We start from the raw sequence: 16,397 nt of genomic DNA on the forward strand, positions 1-16,397 counted from the left end.
TGTTGGCCTGGGCTTCCATTACAGGCTGGCCTACTTGCTCAGATCTTTTTAGGTTGTATTCAGGGCTTCAATTTTTGGCTGATTAGATTTCCTCAGAATGCCTGCAAGATCCTGGGAAACCATGAGTGGCTGCCCTCGTGGTCAAGTGAGAAGAGAATTGAGTGCTTCGGAAGGATGCTTCTGTGTTTGGCTAGCTTCCATAGTGGCGGTGCTGGGCCTCTTCTTCCATTCTAAGGGACTTCCTATTTTCTTCACAAGCCAGTGTCAGGCAGCTGTGGCCGGAGAGGGAAACACCCAAGTACTGCATAAAGACCCCACCTCATCCTTTTTTCCCTCCCTTTTATTTCCAGATCAAGGGGGGAACTTGTGCTGCTTTTAAAAGTTTTTTTTGCCTGTCAATGTCTATCAATTTGTCTTTTGATTTGACCTGTTTTCATTTAAATAAACCCAGAAACTTAATACTGCAGCTGTCTTCTAAGCTCCACAGTTTCACTCCTTTGTCTCTGTTATTTGGCCTACTCCCATACTTTTACAATTCTCTTTAATTTTAATGGATGTAAGGGTTTGAAGTTAGATGCTTCTCATTCTCTTGCACATTAGGCTTGGGTGTGTGTGTGTGTTTGAATGGATGGATGGTTTTCAGTGCTGGGGACCAAACCTGGATTGCCATTCAGACTACAGAAATACTATAACCTCAGAGTCAATCTTTGCGTTGCTTTGCAAAGTAATATATATTTACATATATATTTATAAAGATATAAATATGTTTAGATATATTTATACTTATTAGTTAGAATATGTATATATTCTGAGACTGCCTTCCCTCTTGTGACATCATGAAGCTTCTACGACAGCAGCAGTGTTGCTTGGTGTGTGCAGGTCAGCGTGAAGCTGGCCTGCCTGTGAGCACGCCTCAGCAGAGGCTCTTTGTGCTCTCTCCACTCCAGATGATGATGTTTGTGACCTGAGTCCCTGGGGATGAGTTCTAGCTCTCAGGCACAGCAGTTAATTGACTTGGGGGCATACACTTCTAGAATCATTAGAAAACTACAGATTACATTTTCTGATTGAAGGAATTGCTTTATAGCCAAGGTTACAAAAGTTGTATTATTTGAAAAGTGAGGGAGAAGAAAAAAATTAATGCAACTATTTTGATCTTTATCATAAAGCAGAATAAAATCTCTGTAATAAGGATATTCCAGGCATTTCTTAAGTGGAATATTTTGAAAAGGTTAAGTCAGGCAGTCTTCAGTAAACATGAAATTACATTTTTTTTTTTTGTGCTTGTTTCACTATAGGATATATGATTGGATGCCTGAACAGCCAAATATTTTCCAAGTGGAGCAGTTGGATCGCCTGAAGCAAGAACTGCCAGAGCTTCAGAACTGTTTGTGTCATTCTGTTAGTTCTGTCAGCCAGCTAGTCTCTTCATCTTTCTGTGGGGAGCCTAATATCCACGTGGATGCCAACGGCATTGATGATGTGGAGAACGCTTAGTCACAGAGGATGCTGGGGGCACATGCGGCTGCTCTGACGTTCACTTTTCACCATTGAACCACTGCTGCTGCCTTTTAGGTTTCTCAGTCCAATGAAGCAATAATGAAGTATTTTACTATTTCATTATGGTTCCCACAAGAATATCAAGTATGCTATTTATAACTTGGCCAGGTATAATTACCAGTCAGTCTCTGTATAATGAGAAAAATACGCTGTTAAACATTTTCAATGAGATATCTAAGCCTATAATGTTGACTCTTCATTTGAAAGCATAGTACTTGGAAGTTAATTATATAAATATCTCATATTTAAACTTCAGGCTTTTTATTTGATTAGGTGTTAATTCTTAAGAGCTTGAGAAAAATGACTGCATAATTATACCTGACCATGGAAAAAATAAGTACCTCAAATGCATGCATTTGCACTGGTGGCTCCAGCTGCACAAAACCCGTGTCATCTGTGTACATGGCATCTTTCCATGGGTTGATAGGAACTGCACCATTCTTTTCAGTATAAGCCTCAGACTGCTGCCGTTTTCCCACTGACCCAAACCAGCCTTCAGACTTGTTGCATAAACTTTTCAAAAATGTTAAAATTCCAGAATGCTGCAGGGTAACTTAATGTATAAAATATTAGTAAAAATATATATTGCATATATGATAGTATAGATCACAATGTATAAATTTGACTCAATGCATGCTTTAGGTCTTAAGCATGAGATTGTACATGTTTACTGTTAAGTCCTTGCATCTGGTGCTAGGTGAGTGAGATGTCAAGGACTGAAAATATTTTGCCGCCTAAAAAAAAACAAAGTCTGTTTGTAGACAGTTTGAGTATGCTTATTTAGTGTCTCACTACCTAGTGAACGTAACTGCCGTGTGCGCTACACAGTAGTTAATTTAAATTCCCATGCAGAAAAATAAATGTCCTGAATTCTCACATTGGTATTCTTTATTGTTAATGTATATCATGTATGTAATTTAGGAATATAGAAGATTCTTACTGTGTATAAATGCATGTTTTTAGGATTATACTAAGATTTTTTTCATTAGAAGCAGATTGTATCGATAAAACTGTAACTTCAGAATGAATGTTAAATAAAACAATGGATTTATTTTTTCCTCATTTTAAAATGAAATTTTGAGAAGGTGTTACTTTTGTAGAATGGTTTTATAATGGTATTCTGACAAATAGAAATTTCATTCTGGCTATGTGGGCTGGCTCACTTCCTTAGTGTGTTCCTCCTGAGGTGGTGTGTCCATATATTGACATATTTTGACAGTAGCTGGGAACCTAAGACTTAAAATGACAAGTTATGCCTTGTTTTGTGTGTGTATATGTTTTAGAGACAACCTGTTTAGCCTGGCTGTTCTAGAACTTACTGTGTAAACCAGCTGGCTTTGAGCTCTCAGCTCCACCTGCCTCTGCCTCCTAAGTGGTATTAAAGGCATGCACCACCACCTTCGGCTTCTGATTGGTTCTTAACAGTGCAACAATGGGAGTTTGGTCAGCTTTCCACTGTGGGAAATGGGGCCTGAAATCCTGTCGTATTGGTCAGGTGATTTTTAGTGGTACATAGTTTAGAAAATGGTCTTCGGCAGGTTATTTCCATATCCGTTCCTCGTGCTGAATCGGTCTTTAACATTTTCACATAATCAGGCACCTTCAGATATGACTGGCATTCTGTAGACCTGCGCACTGTGTGCTGAGCACTCCTTCATGCTTTTGTAGTTTTGTTCTGAAGTCCTTTCCTCAGCTTTCCCCTTCTAGCTCCATGATGGTCTCCAGGGCAGAAGGGAAGCAGAGAGGTTAAGGAAAAGAGTTGGTGGGGAGTATGGGTTCCAAGCCGGTTAGTTTGCTGGGAAGATCTAGAGTAACTGTTTGTACCCTAGAACCTGGCCACTGTCTTTCCTCCTCTGCTTTATCTATATAATCCATTAGATTTGTATGAACATCTCTACCTGTTGCCTCCAATGGAAAGCAGGGTGAGACAGAAGCTGAAAACGCAGCAAAAGCCCAGTGGTGTCCATGTCCTCAAGTCATCCCTGCAGCCCAGAACTCAAGGGCCATATACACAGCCCACCCTGGTTCTGCCTAGCTATGTGAAGGGCACCTCACAATGAAGGTTTTCCTTCATCTGCAAGACAATTTCTAGCCCTTACCCCTGTCCTGGCCTTTCTTTTGATGAGTCCATGTGATGTGATAAGGCAGTTACCCGATGCTTTCAGTCAAATTTCTCTGATCTTTAAAAAAAGATTTATTTTACATATGAATGCTCTGTCTGCATGTACACCTGCATGCCAGGAGAGAGCACTGGATCCCAGCAGAGATGATTGTGAGCCACCATGGGGTTGCTGGGAATCAGTGAGCTCTGGAAGAGCAGACTGCGCCCTGAGCCATCTCTCCTGTATATTATTTAATAACTTGAGAGTCAACTATCCAGCAATTGAGACAGTGCTGTGTCACTTTGTATATTACACATATTGAGGCAAGATGTGAATAACATGTTTTAAAAGTCATTTTTTTATATAATTTTTATTTTTTTATATTAATCACAGGTTATTTCCTTTGTATCCCAGCTGTAGCCCCATCCCTCATTCCCTCCCAATCCCACCATCCCTCCCTCATCTCTTCCCTGCCCCTTTCCAAGTCCACTGATAGGGGAGGACCTCCTTCCCTTCCATCTGATCCTAGCTTATCAGGTCTCTTCAGGACTGGCTGCAATGTCCTCTTCTGTGGCCTAGAAAGGCTGCTCCTCCCTCGGTGTATGTGTGTGTGGGGGTGTTGAAGAGCCAGCCATTGAGTTCATGTCAGAAATAGTTCCTGTTCCGCTTACTAGGGTACCCACTTGGATACTGAGCTACCATGGGCTATATCTGAGCAGGGGTTCTAGGTTATTTCCATACATGGTCCTTGGTTGGAAAAACAGTTTCATAAAAGACCCTTGGCCCTGATATCTTTGGTCCTTGTGGAGCTCCTATCCTCTCCAGGTCTTACTAACTCCCTCTTACTTCATATGATTCCGTGCACTCTGCCCAAGGGTTGGTTATGAGTTTTAATATCTGCTTTGATACACTGCTAGGGTAGGGTCTTTCAGAGGCCCTCTGTGGTAGGCTCCTGTCCTGTTACTTGTTTTCTCCTACATCCAATGTCCATCGCGTTTGTCTTTCTAAGTGAGGATTGATCATCTTACCCTGGGTCCTCTTTCTTTTTTATCTTCTTTAGGTGTATAGATTTCAGTATGTTTATCCTATCTTATAGGTCTATATAAGTGAGTATATACCATATGTGTCTTTCTGTTTGGGGGATATCTCACTCAGAATGATCTTTTCTAGATCCCACCATTTGCCTGCAAATTTCCTATTCCATTGTGTAAAAGTACCACAATTTCTGTATCCATTCCTCTGTTGAGGGACATCTAGGTTGTTTCCAGGTTCTGGCTATTATGAATAAAGCTGCTACAAACATGGTTGAGCAAATGTCCTTGTTGTGTACTTGAGCATCTTTTGGATATATGCCTAGGAGTGGTATAGCTGGATCTTGAGGAATCACTATTTCTAATTGTCTGAAAAAGCACCAGATTGATTTCCAAAGTGGTTGTACAAGTTTGCATTCCCACCAGCAATGGAGGAGGGTTCCCCTTTCTCCACAACCTCTCCAGCATGTGTTGTCACTTGAGTTTTTGATCTTAGCCATTCTGATGGGTGTAAGGTGAAATCTCGGTCATTTTGATTTGCATCTCCCTGATGGCTAAGGACATTGAACATTTCTTTAAGTGTTTTTCTGCCATCCTACAATCCTCTACAGAGAATTCTCTGTTTAGCTCCGTACCCCATTTTTTATTGGATTACTTGATTTGTTGCTTTTTAACTTCTTGAGTTCGTTATATATACTGGATATTAGCCCTCTGTCAGATGTAGGGTTGGTGAAGATCCTTTGCTGATTTGGATATTTTCTTTCTGGCTTTTTGTTAGTTTGGCTAAGGGCTTGTCTATCTTGTTGATTTTCTCAAAGAATCAGCTCTTGGTTTCATTGATTCGTTGAATAGTTTTATTTGTTTCTAATTGATTTATTTCAGCCCTGAGTTTGATTATTTCCAGCTGTCTGCTTCTCTTGGATGTATGTGCTCCTTTTTTTCTTAGGGCTTTCAGTTGGGCCATTAAGTTGCTTGTATGAGATGTTTCAAATTTCTTCTTGAAGGCGATTAGTGCTATGAGCTTTCCTCTTAGTACTGCCTTCATTGTGTCCCATTAAGTTTGGGAATATTGTGCTTTCATTTTCATTGAATTCTAGGAAGTCTTTAATTTCTTTCTTTATTTCTTCCCTAACCAAGCTGTCATTGAGTAGCCAGTTGTTCAGTTTCCATGTATGTGCAGGCTTTTTGCTGTTTCTGTTGTTGAGGTCCAGCTTTAGACATGGTGGTCAGATAGGATACAAGGGATTATTTCAATCTTCTTGTATCTGCTGAGGCTTGCTTCGTGACCAACTGTATGGTCTGTTTTGGAGAAGGTTCCCTGAGGTGCTGAAAAGAAGGTATACTCTTTTGATTTGGGGTGGAAAGTTCTGTAGACATCTATTAGGTCCATTTGATTTACGGCCTCTGTAAGTGCCCTTGTTTCCCTGTTTTGCTTCTGACTGGATGTTCTGTCCCTTGGTGAGAGTGGAGTGTTGAAGTCTCCCACTATAAAGGTGTTGGGATCAATGTATGATTTCAGCTTTAATAATGTTTCATTTACAAATGATGGTGGTCTTGTATTTGGGGCATAGATGTTCAAAATTATGATGTCCTCTGGTTGGAATTTTCCTTTGATGAGAAAGAAGTGCCTCTCCTCATCTTTTTTGATTAATTTTGGTTAAAAGTCTATTTTATTAGATATTAGGATAGCTACCCCAGCTTGTTTTCTGGATCCATTTGCTTGAAAAACATCTTTCCAGCCCTTTACTCTGAGGTAGTGTTTATCTTTTTTTGCATAGGTGTGTTTCTTGGATGCAGCAGAATGTTGGATCCTGTTTCCACAACCATTCTGTTAGTCTGTGTTTTTTTATTGGAGAGCTGAGTCCATTGGTGTTGATAGATAATAGTGACCAATGTCTGTTAGTTCCTTTTATTGTGGAGTTGGTGGTCTTACTATGATCCATTGCTTTTTTTTTTTTTTTTTAATTTTGGTTGGGAAATTACCTGTATCCTATATTTTCTTTGGATTGGAATTTTCCTTCTAGTATCTTCTGTAGGGCTGGGTTGCTGTGTAGATATTGCTTAAATTTAGTTTTGTCATTGAATATTTTGTTTTCTCCATCTATGTTGATTGAAAGCTTTGCTTGGGTATAGTAGTCTGGGTTGGCATCTGTGTTCCCTTAAGGTCTGCATGATTTCTTTCCAGGCCCTTCTGGCTTTCATAGTTTCTGTTGAGAAGTCTGGTGTGATTCTGATTGGTCTACCTTCATATGTTACTTGACCTTTTTCCCTTGCTGCCTTTAATATTTTTTCTTTGTTTTGTAGGTTTAGTGTTTTGACTATGATGTGACATGAGGTATTTCTTTTCTGTCTAGTCTATTTGGTGTTCTGTAGGCTTCTTGTATGTTTATGGATATCTCTTTCTTTAAGTTGGGAATTTTTTCTTCTATGATTTTCTTAAAAATATTTTCCGGTCCTTGGAGCCTGGAGTCTTCTTTTTCATCTATTATTCTTAGGTTTCATCTTTTCATAGAGTCCTTGGTTGCTTGGATGTTTTGTGTTTGGAACTTTACTGATTTTACTTTTTCTTTGAGAGAAGTATCAATTTCAGCAAGTATATCTTCAGCACCCGAGATGCTCTTCTTCCTCCTCTTGTATTGGTGATGCTTACCTTTGTGGTTTCTAATCTTTTCTCTAAGTTCTCCAGTTCCAGGGTTTTCTCTGTTTGTGTTTTTTTTATAGATTCTAATTCTGTTTTCATGCTTTGCACCATTTCCTTCATCTGAGTGAATGTGGCTCTTTTTTTTTTTTTGTTTCCTCTCTATATGTCTCTAATTGTTCTACATGGGCAGTTAGTTATAGTCTTCTGTATTTCTTTGAGAGCTCTGTTCATTTCCTCTTTTTGTTCCTCTAATAACTGCATAAGCATAGCTTTAAAGTAATTTTCCTGTGTTTCCGCTAAATTAAAATATCCATTGACTTTGGGGGTTGCTGGTGGGGCCATGGTGTCCTGATTTTTGTTGGGTGAGTTCTTACGTTGACCTTTGGTCATTTGCTTATATGTGATCTTCACTGTTTGTTCCTTGAGTCTCAACTTCAGACTCCATCTGTCTTTCTCTGGTCTGTGGAGTATTCTTCAGGAAGATCAGGGAGGTCCAGTGGTTTTAGAGTGTGTGTTGTTGCTTCCGTTGTACCTGAGGGAGGAATAGCCACTGGCGCAGATTCGTTATTGTGGGGGAGTAAGCATGTGCGTGTGTGCGTGTGCGCGCGTGCACGTGCACGGAAATGTGTCTTGAAGTGGATTGCTAGAGAGTGTAGGTGCTTGGGATATGGGGTTGGGAGCAAGGGCAGGAGGGGATGTGGGTGCTAGCACGGTTAGCAAGCGCAGATTGTGGGCACAAAGCACCTGTGCAGGTTTCTTGACTACCCAGTGGTCTAGTCTGTGGAGGGCTCTGCAGGCTGGACTCTGAGGTGCTGGACTCTGGCTCTGTGTGCCTGGCCCTGTGCTCTGTGCTAGAAGCTGTGAGCACAGCAGGTTGGGCTCTGCCCTTTTGAGTTGGGAAGCGCTATGTGCTTCCCCTGCCACCTCCCCCTCAGGCAAGGCTGGAAATCTGAGGGCCTGGGGGAAAAGCCGGGGTTTGAGTGTTCTCAGTCTCAAATCTCAAGGAGGGAGATCTGTGCTTGGAGCAGGCAGCACTGTGTGCCGGCAGGCTGTGTGCACTGCGGGGTCCCTCTGCTTCAGCTGCTAGTTGCGGTACCCTCCTTTGCTGCCTCCCTGTTGGCTGCATCTCCCCGCTTCCTCCGCTGAAGGCTTGGCCACCTCCGCTGCTGCTTCCGCCCTTTACAGGGAAGTGCCCAGGAATTGATTCCCCAGGAGAAGTCCACGGAGATGCCCACGGTTGACCTGTGTCCTATTGGACTCAGATCAGAGTTTGTCCCCCTCTCCCCGGACTCCTCGTACTGTTGTTTTGGGCTCCACAGGCCCTCGACTCACCAATAAAGAGTTTTAGCATCTCTGAATATGGTACTCGATGGTCGCCGCCATCTTGGATTCCGCAAGTAGAGTCATTTTAATGAACAGTTAATTCAAAATGTTTGTTTCCAGTAAAATGAGTTGCTTTTTGCATTTATGCCTTAAAAGTTCATTCCTACATCTTACAAGCTACTCTGAGGTGTTTTTTTTTTAATAAAATGTGTTTTTAAAAAATTGATTTCTCATGAACTTAACATCATTCACTCCAGTCCTGCTCATCTCCCTGTCTCCTTAACTGTTCACTGCAGTGAGTCATTGGTCTGGTTTGAGGCCTCTGGCTTCTTCTGCACCATCAATTCGGGATCCTCACTGGGACTCTTCTCAGTTATCCTGTTGCTGCCCTGTGTCATGGAGCTCCTGCAGCTTTGGATCTGCAGGACTGGCCTCTTCATGTGCTCCAGCGCTTCATAGATGAGGAAGATGTTGCAGAGGGCCAACTCAAAGCCCACCTCGATATCTGGACCTGGGTGATAGCGGAGCTGGTTAGCCCAGCGGCTCCTCCATGTCCACACCACCAGGGCAAGCTCTCCAGCCCTGCTCTGGCTCGCTCACCCACAACCAGCTGGTAAGAGGCACAGCCAGTTCTGCTCTCATGCTGCTTTCCCTCCAGTCTTCCTCTGCCCCTCCTCCCAACTGTGCTGCCCAGAGAGGTACAGGGCCTCACTCTCCCAATTGCTGCAACAGGTGAGGAGCGGGGCCAGCCTTGTGCAGCCCTGGACGTCAACATGGTTCCAGGCAGCAACCCAGACCAGGGATGTCCCCACAGCCTGTGGTGGTGATGTGGGCCCCTGCTGCCGCATGGCTGCAGACCCAGACATGGCCCTCAGTGGCAGCATGCCTGGGACTTCACATGGCCACAGGTGGCAGGGCAGGCCGCCTACATCAGGCTGTTCCTCTCCACCCTGGCGTCTCCGGTTCCGACCCTCAAAGCGATCCCCCTCTCTCTACGTTGCTTTTTAAAAACATTTTATTTATTTTGTGTTTGCACATGGATGTGCAATTGAGCGTGTTCACATGCCACAATGCTCACGTGGGGTTCATGGACCAGACACGGGCCACCAGGCTGGCAGTTGCATGTCTGGTGCTGGAAGCCAGAAGCAGGTGTTCAATCCCCAGAAGCTGGAGTCCCAGACAGTTGGGAGCCACCATGCAGACACTGGGAATTGAACTCAGGACCTTTGGAAGGGCAGCCAGTGCTCTTAACCTCTGAGCCATCTCTCCCCTAGAAAGTGTTCTTAAACTCTGAACCATTAAACTCTTCAGCCCTACGTGTTTTTCACAAACCCACTGGGTTTTCACAAACCCACTCACACTTAGTGTGAGTGTGCCATGAGTGTGGGCAGCCTCGAAGGCCATGCTCCCGAAGAAAACGCTCTCTCTCCTCTCTCTCCTGAAAACCACTGATTGCCAACAGCTCTTCAGCGAGGAGTAGGGGTCCCTGACCCCCCACCCACCCTCCATGAGGCATTGGGTCTGGCATGATCCTGCATATGTCTCATGCGTGCTGTCCCATGGTGCCTGGAAAACACTGTTTCTCTAGTCACTCACTGCACTGCCTCTGGCTTCAATCCTTCTGACCCCACGTCCTGGTTAGATTTTTGTGAACTGGACACAGCGAAAGTTATCATGGGAAGAGGAACCTGGGTTGGGAAAATTCCTTTATCAGATTGCCTGTGGGCAAGGCCTTGAGGACCTTTCTTGATTATTTGTCACTGGGGGAGGTGCCACCCCTGGGCAGATGGCCCTGAGTGAGATGAGAAAGGAGGCTCAAAAAGTGCTGGAGAGCAAGCCAGTGAGCAGCACTCCCTCCTCCAAGGCTTCTGCTTTCGTCTGTGCCTCCAGGTTCCTGCCTAAGCTTCTGCTACAGCTAAAGAAGCTCCATCTTATGCTAGGCATCCATCTTGGTACCCACCAGTCCAGTCCCAGAAACTCAGACTCAGTGACCTCCCCCCAAAATGAACGGTTACCACGATCTGCTCATTATGAGATGGTTAACCGCTCTTTGTTGCTTCTGTGACTTCCTTATGCAGACACCCAATGATTGTCCTGTGTTGTCACTTGTCACATGACAGAACAGAACAGGTTTTACTTGCTTGCATAGATATGGAAGATCTCCTTCGGGTTTTCCCCTTTAAAATCCTTCTCTAAACCCCTCCTTCATGGCAATCTCAAATTTGGCTCAGAGATTCATCCTGCTAGCAACTAATCAACAGACCTTTTAATTGTAATTGGATTGAGTCTATGGTCTTTCTCACTTCCCTCAACGGACTGTGATTCAGGCTATACAAGCCAAATAAACTATTCCCTTCCCAAGTTGCTTTTGGTCATGGTGCTTTATCACAGCAATAGGAATCAAACCGAGACACCCCTTTTTCTCCATGACCCCTAAGACATGGGTAGGGACTTCCTAAATAGGTCACACAGGAAGTATCCCAAAGGGGCCTCATGAAAAACTAGCTTCTGTACAACAAGGGAAACTTATTTGAGTGAAACACGGCCTTCAGAATAGGAGAAAAATCTTTTCTATCTAGACATCTGACATTGGATTAGTTTGCAAAGATGCAGAGAACTTCAAAAAACTAAATATCAAGAAGAAATGGCCCAACTAAAAAATGTGCCATAGACTTGAAAAAAGTGTTCTCAAAGATACACAATGGCTAAGAATATTTTTAAAGCTGTTCTTTAGATGCATTAGTCAGGGTTCTCTAGAGGAATAAAACTGACGGATTGAGTGTGTGTGTGTGTGTGTGTGAATTTCTTAAAGCTGTGTGTGGTGGATGTGTGTGTGTGTGAATTTGTTAAAGCTGTATGTGGTAGCTCATCCCTTTGATCCCAGCACTAAAGAGGCAGAGGCAGAGGCAGGAGGATCTCTGGTAGTTCAAGCACATTGCATCCTGGTCAAAGAGCAAATTCCAAGATAGCCAGAGCAACATAACAGAGAGACCTTGTCTAAAAAAAAAAAAGTCAGCTTTAAAATAATAACAACTAAGTCACCTTTGAGATGCTGAAAACCCGGTACTAGTTCCTTTAAGCTGGGAGCCTCGAGAGTAGTCCAGTAACAGCTATCTGCCTCAGTCTTCTCAACCTGGGGCCAAAGGTTATGGGAGAGCCTCTGGTCTCTGGTCCAAGACGAAAGCTTAGAAATTTTAGTTTTTAGAAACGCCGATTCTCAACAATGAAGCCTGCGTGGGTTTGACCCAGGCCCTTTGCATGTATGTTATAGGTTATTGCTGGGCTTCAGACCCAGACAAGCCCCACCTACTTCAGGGCGTGGCTGGCACACCCCGCCCTCTACCCTGACCTCTCCAGCCAGGGGCGGGCTTCCCCTCTCCCAGAGGCTCTTCACTATATGCTCTAGTTTGGTTCCCTCTTCTCCTTTCTGCATTTCTTCTGTCTCCCCCTGCAGGACGACTTCTCTGGCCCTGTTCTTGGGGCCAGTGAACCCGCTGAGAGCTGCCCCCAATATACCTACATTTACATACTTTAATGTGTCTTGAATTAGCTCATTTCACAAAACGCTTCGTCTGGAGAATAAGGCTTATCAGTTACGTAGTTTGGTCTTCTTGTGGGACCAAGCAGTGGGAACAAAGGCTGTCTCTGACTCTTTTGCCTGCTTTTGAGACCCTTTTTCTCTTACTTGGATGTCTCATCCTTACATGAGGGGAAGTGCCCGGTCTTGAAACTTGATTTGTCATGTTTGGTTGATATCCCTGGGAGGCCTGCCTTCTTCTGAAGTGAATCCATTTCCTGAAGGAAGGAGTGGATCTGAGAGAGGAGAGGTGGTGTTGGGGGACATACTGGGAGGAAGGATGGAGGAGAAACTGCAGAATGCAGTATGTGAGAGGAGAGAGAGAGAGAGAGAGAGAGAGAGAAAAGGAAGGAAGGAAGGAAGGAAGGAAGGAAGGAAGGAAGGAAGGAAACATTGATTCTGCTATCAGTGAAGGAATCAGCAGCAACAACAGGGCTAATACACTCAGAGAGAAGTCAGAGTGAGCAGAAGAAAAGATGGTCCTCCTTCTGCCACACCCGTTTCATGCTGGCTGCCAGAAGGTGCTGCCCTGGTATTGCCCATATTGATGAAGACAGTCAGATAGCAGGACTATCTCAGACCCACCAGGGATATCAATAATGACACACAGGCTTATTAATATTTTAAAGCTTAGGCATTTTAGCTGAGTAGACTCTCAGCTAGTTCATCTAACCTAACCTGGCTTCTCTAGTCCACGCCCTGCCAAGTGGCCAGTTCTTTTCCTCTCTGCTCCTGTTCATGTCGCTGTGTCTCACCTTTGAATCTTTTCCCAGAGTCCCTCTCTCTACCAGGAAGATCCACCTTCTATTTCCTGCCCAGACACAGGCCAGCAGCTCTTTACTAAATGCAGTCAGATACAATTGTAGGTTGCCTTAGGCAGATGAGGAAGGAAGAAATACTTAGAAAATATGAGATGGTCACGGGCCATAGCTCTCTGCTGGTACAGAATTAACAACTTAATATACAGAGACACACCCTCACAGTGTACCCCAACACAGTCAGGACAGGGGCTAGAGGGATGGCTCAGGGGTTAGGATCAGTGGCTGCTCTTGCAGAGGACCAAGGTTCCATTCCCAGCAGCCACATGGTGGCTCACAGCCGCCTGTGACTCCAGGTCCAGGCAATCTGGTGTCTTCTTCTGGAATCCTCAGGCACCGGGTATGTATTTGGTGTACACACATATGTGCAGTCATTAATATATATACATACAATTGAAAGGGTTAGACTAACTTTGTAACCTGTATGTCTTCTAAAGCCTATCGTTTTGAGTTTTAGGTTCAGGTTAAGCTAAAGCCTCTTAGTACCTTTCCAGAGAATGGAGGAATGTGACCCTATCTGTGAGGACAGATAGAAAAAAGGCAAGCAAGCAATGATCTTCACTCTGCAAAAAGAAGGACCAGACCCTTGTCTTCAAGATAGTCTTTCTTAGCAACCAACCCAGACTTCTTCTGAGTAGCTCCTGACCTCCAGCCAAAAGTCTGTAGCCCCTAATCTTCAAGGATGAGCTAACCACCCCCACCTTCAATTGCAGCTGCATTCACACTTGGCAGGACTGGCCAAGCTTGAGCACCTAAGACTAACCAATTATCTTACTTTATAGCTTCCTCATCCAATCCTAAATTGCCAAGACTGCAACTTCAAATTTCCCGCAATTTTTCCTTTAAAAACCTAAAGGCCTTTGTCTCCCGGTGCCACTCTTTGCTGACCAGCAGGGGTGGCCCCATTGCGCAATGGTTAAATTAAACCTCTTGCTTGTTCGAGTCCTGGTCTGTAGGGGTTTCTGGGAAGGGCGCAACCTTGAACTCCTGAGCTGTGAGACCCCAGGTCTCAATAAAAATAGATCTAAAATAAAATAAAAAAAAAAATAAAAATAGATCTAAAAGAGAATCAAGGCATGGCTTCAGATGTGGCTTCCTACTCAGGGGATTCTAATTTGTGGCAAGTTAACATTAAAGCCAACCATAATATTCTCCATCGGGAAAATGCAAGTTAAATATAATTTGAAATTTTGTTTCTCTCCGGTCAGAATGGCTGTTACAAAGAAGTAGTAACAACTCTGGATGAGGCTGTGGAGGAAAGAAAACATGTATTGTTGGCATATTGGCAATAGCTATGAAATCAGTGTGGAGTTTTCTCCCAAAAAGTTAAAAATAGGACTGCCATATGACCCCTACCACTCCTCATACCCCAAAGGTTCTGTGTCCTGCTACAGAGATCTTTGCCCACCATGGCCACTGCCACTTTATTGACAAAATCTAGGTAATGGAACCTGCCTAGACATCCATCAACTGATAAATAAACATTTAAATTGTCTTACATTTACACATTGAAATTTTATTCAGCTACAAAGAACAATGAAATTAAGAAAATTCCAGGCGCTGGGGCAGTGGTGCCGCACACCTTTACTCATAAAAGTCAGCAGGCACAGGCAGGCGGAGCTCCGAGAGTTTGAGGCTGCCTGGTGGTCTACAGAGGGAGTTCCGGGACAGCCATGGATGTTACTCAGAGAAGCTGTCTCAAAGAAAGGAAAAAAGCTGGGAGTGGTGGCACACACACACAGCACTCAGAGAGGCAGAGGTATATGGATCAAAAAAAGGAGGAGAGAAAGAAAGAAAGAAAGAAAGAAAGAAAGAAAGAAAGAAAGAAAGAAAGAAAGAAAGAAAGGAAGGAAGGAAGGAAGGAAGGAAGGAAGAGAGAGAGAGAAAGGAAGGAAGGAAGGAAGGAAGGAAGGAAGGAAGGAAGGAAGGAAGGAAGAAGGGAGGGAGGGAGAGAGGGAGGAAAGGAAGGAAGGAAGGAAGGAAGGAAGGAAGGAAGGAAGGAAAAGAAAATTGAAGGAAAATGGAAGGAACTGGAAAATATTAGATTGAGATAATCAAGGCGCAGAAAGACAGTGTTCTCTCTCACAAGCAAATCCTAACTTTGAATTATTAGATTAATAAGTTTAATATATAGTTGTAGAGGCCAGGAAGCCAGAAAATGGCCATTGGAGGAAGATGAAAAAGAGACATTAAGGGGGAGATGGAACATACATGATAACAAAATAAGGGATGGAGATGAATATGGGGCGAGTAGTGGAAAGGTTTCAATGGAAATGCAGATGGGAAGGAGAGGCAAGGGTTAGCAAAAACTAAGGCTGCATGAATTATATGGAAACCTACAATTTTGTAAACTTAAAGAAAGATTGAGTTGCAGGGGTGTGTAATGCTCCTCTGAGAAGCTATCAGCTATTAAACAAAAATCCCAGCGTCTGGAATGGGATGCCTCCGTCTGTACACGGGGTCAGTCAGAGGGGCCCCAAGGCCACAAAAACAGTACAGCCTTTGCTCTAGGGGCGCCTTCTGCCCTCTGCCGTGACCAGGCGTGACTACATACAGAGAGGCACCTATCCACAGAGAATAAAACAGAACAAAAGGGTGGACCCGGGAAAGCAGAGAGGTGGGCTCCTAGAGTTCTTCAGACGAGGACCAGATTTTCTTTTACTTCATTTCAGATCGATGGTGGTGGTGGCATCTGTCAAGGACTGGAGCAATAAAATTTGGACACGAGCGGAAAGCTCATGCGCCCGGCCACTGCAGCACTGCCGGCAAACTATTTACCAGCTCACCTCAGCTTTTGGGCAGAGTTCTACCACTGAGGCTTCCAACAATTCTAATCTTTACTCTGAAAGGGTTAGACTAACTTTGTAACCTGTATGTCTTCTAAAGCCTATAGTTTTGAGTTTTAGGTCCAGGTTAAGCTAAAGCCTCTTAGTACCTTTCCAGAGAATGGAAAAATGTGACCCTATCTGTGCGGACAGATAGAAAAAAAAGCAAGCAAGCAATGACCTTCACTCAGCAAAAAGAAGGACCAGACCCTTGTCTTCAAGATAGTCTTTCTTAGCAACCAACCCAGACTTCTTCTGAGTAGCTCCTGACCTCCAGCCAAAAGTCTGTACCCCCTAATCTTCAAGGATGAGCTAACCACCCCCACCTTCAATTGCAGCTGCATTCACACTTGGCAGGACTGGCCAAACTTGAGCACCTAAGACTAACCAATTATCTTACTTTATAGCTTCCTCATCCAATCCTAAATTGCCAAAACTGTAACTTCAAATTTCCCGCAATTTTTCCTTTAAAAACCTAAAGGCCTTTGTCTCCCGGTGCCACTCTTTGCTGACCGGCAGG

At 43.8% G+C, this 16,397-nt stretch overlaps 1 protein-coding gene across 5 annotated transcripts in view; it reads left to right on the top strand.

Annotated features, from left to right (window-relative positions):
- The window catches only part of Gpcpd1 (glycerophosphocholine phosphodiesterase 1), a 52,527-nt gene extending 49,570 nt beyond the window's left edge, over positions 1-2,957 (top strand). For all 5 annotated transcript variants that reach the window (XM_060371503.1, XM_060371502.1, XM_021651169.2 and 2 more), the window contains one exon: positions 1,299-2,957. In XM_060371503.1, coding sequence (XP_060227486.1) covers positions 1,299-1,497 — 199 coding nt within the window. In that variant the 3' untranslated portion in view covers positions 1,498-2,957. The remainder of the gene's footprint in view (positions 1-1,298) is intronic.
- Positions 2,958-16,397: the final 13,440 nt, after the last annotated feature.

Source organism: Meriones unguiculatus, chromosome 18 (assembly GCF_030254825.1).
Source record: "Meriones unguiculatus strain TT.TT164.6M chromosome 18, Bangor_MerUng_6.1, whole genome shotgun sequence".
NCBI classification, from domain to species: Eukaryota; Metazoa; Chordata; class Mammalia; order Rodentia; family Muridae; genus Meriones; species Meriones unguiculatus.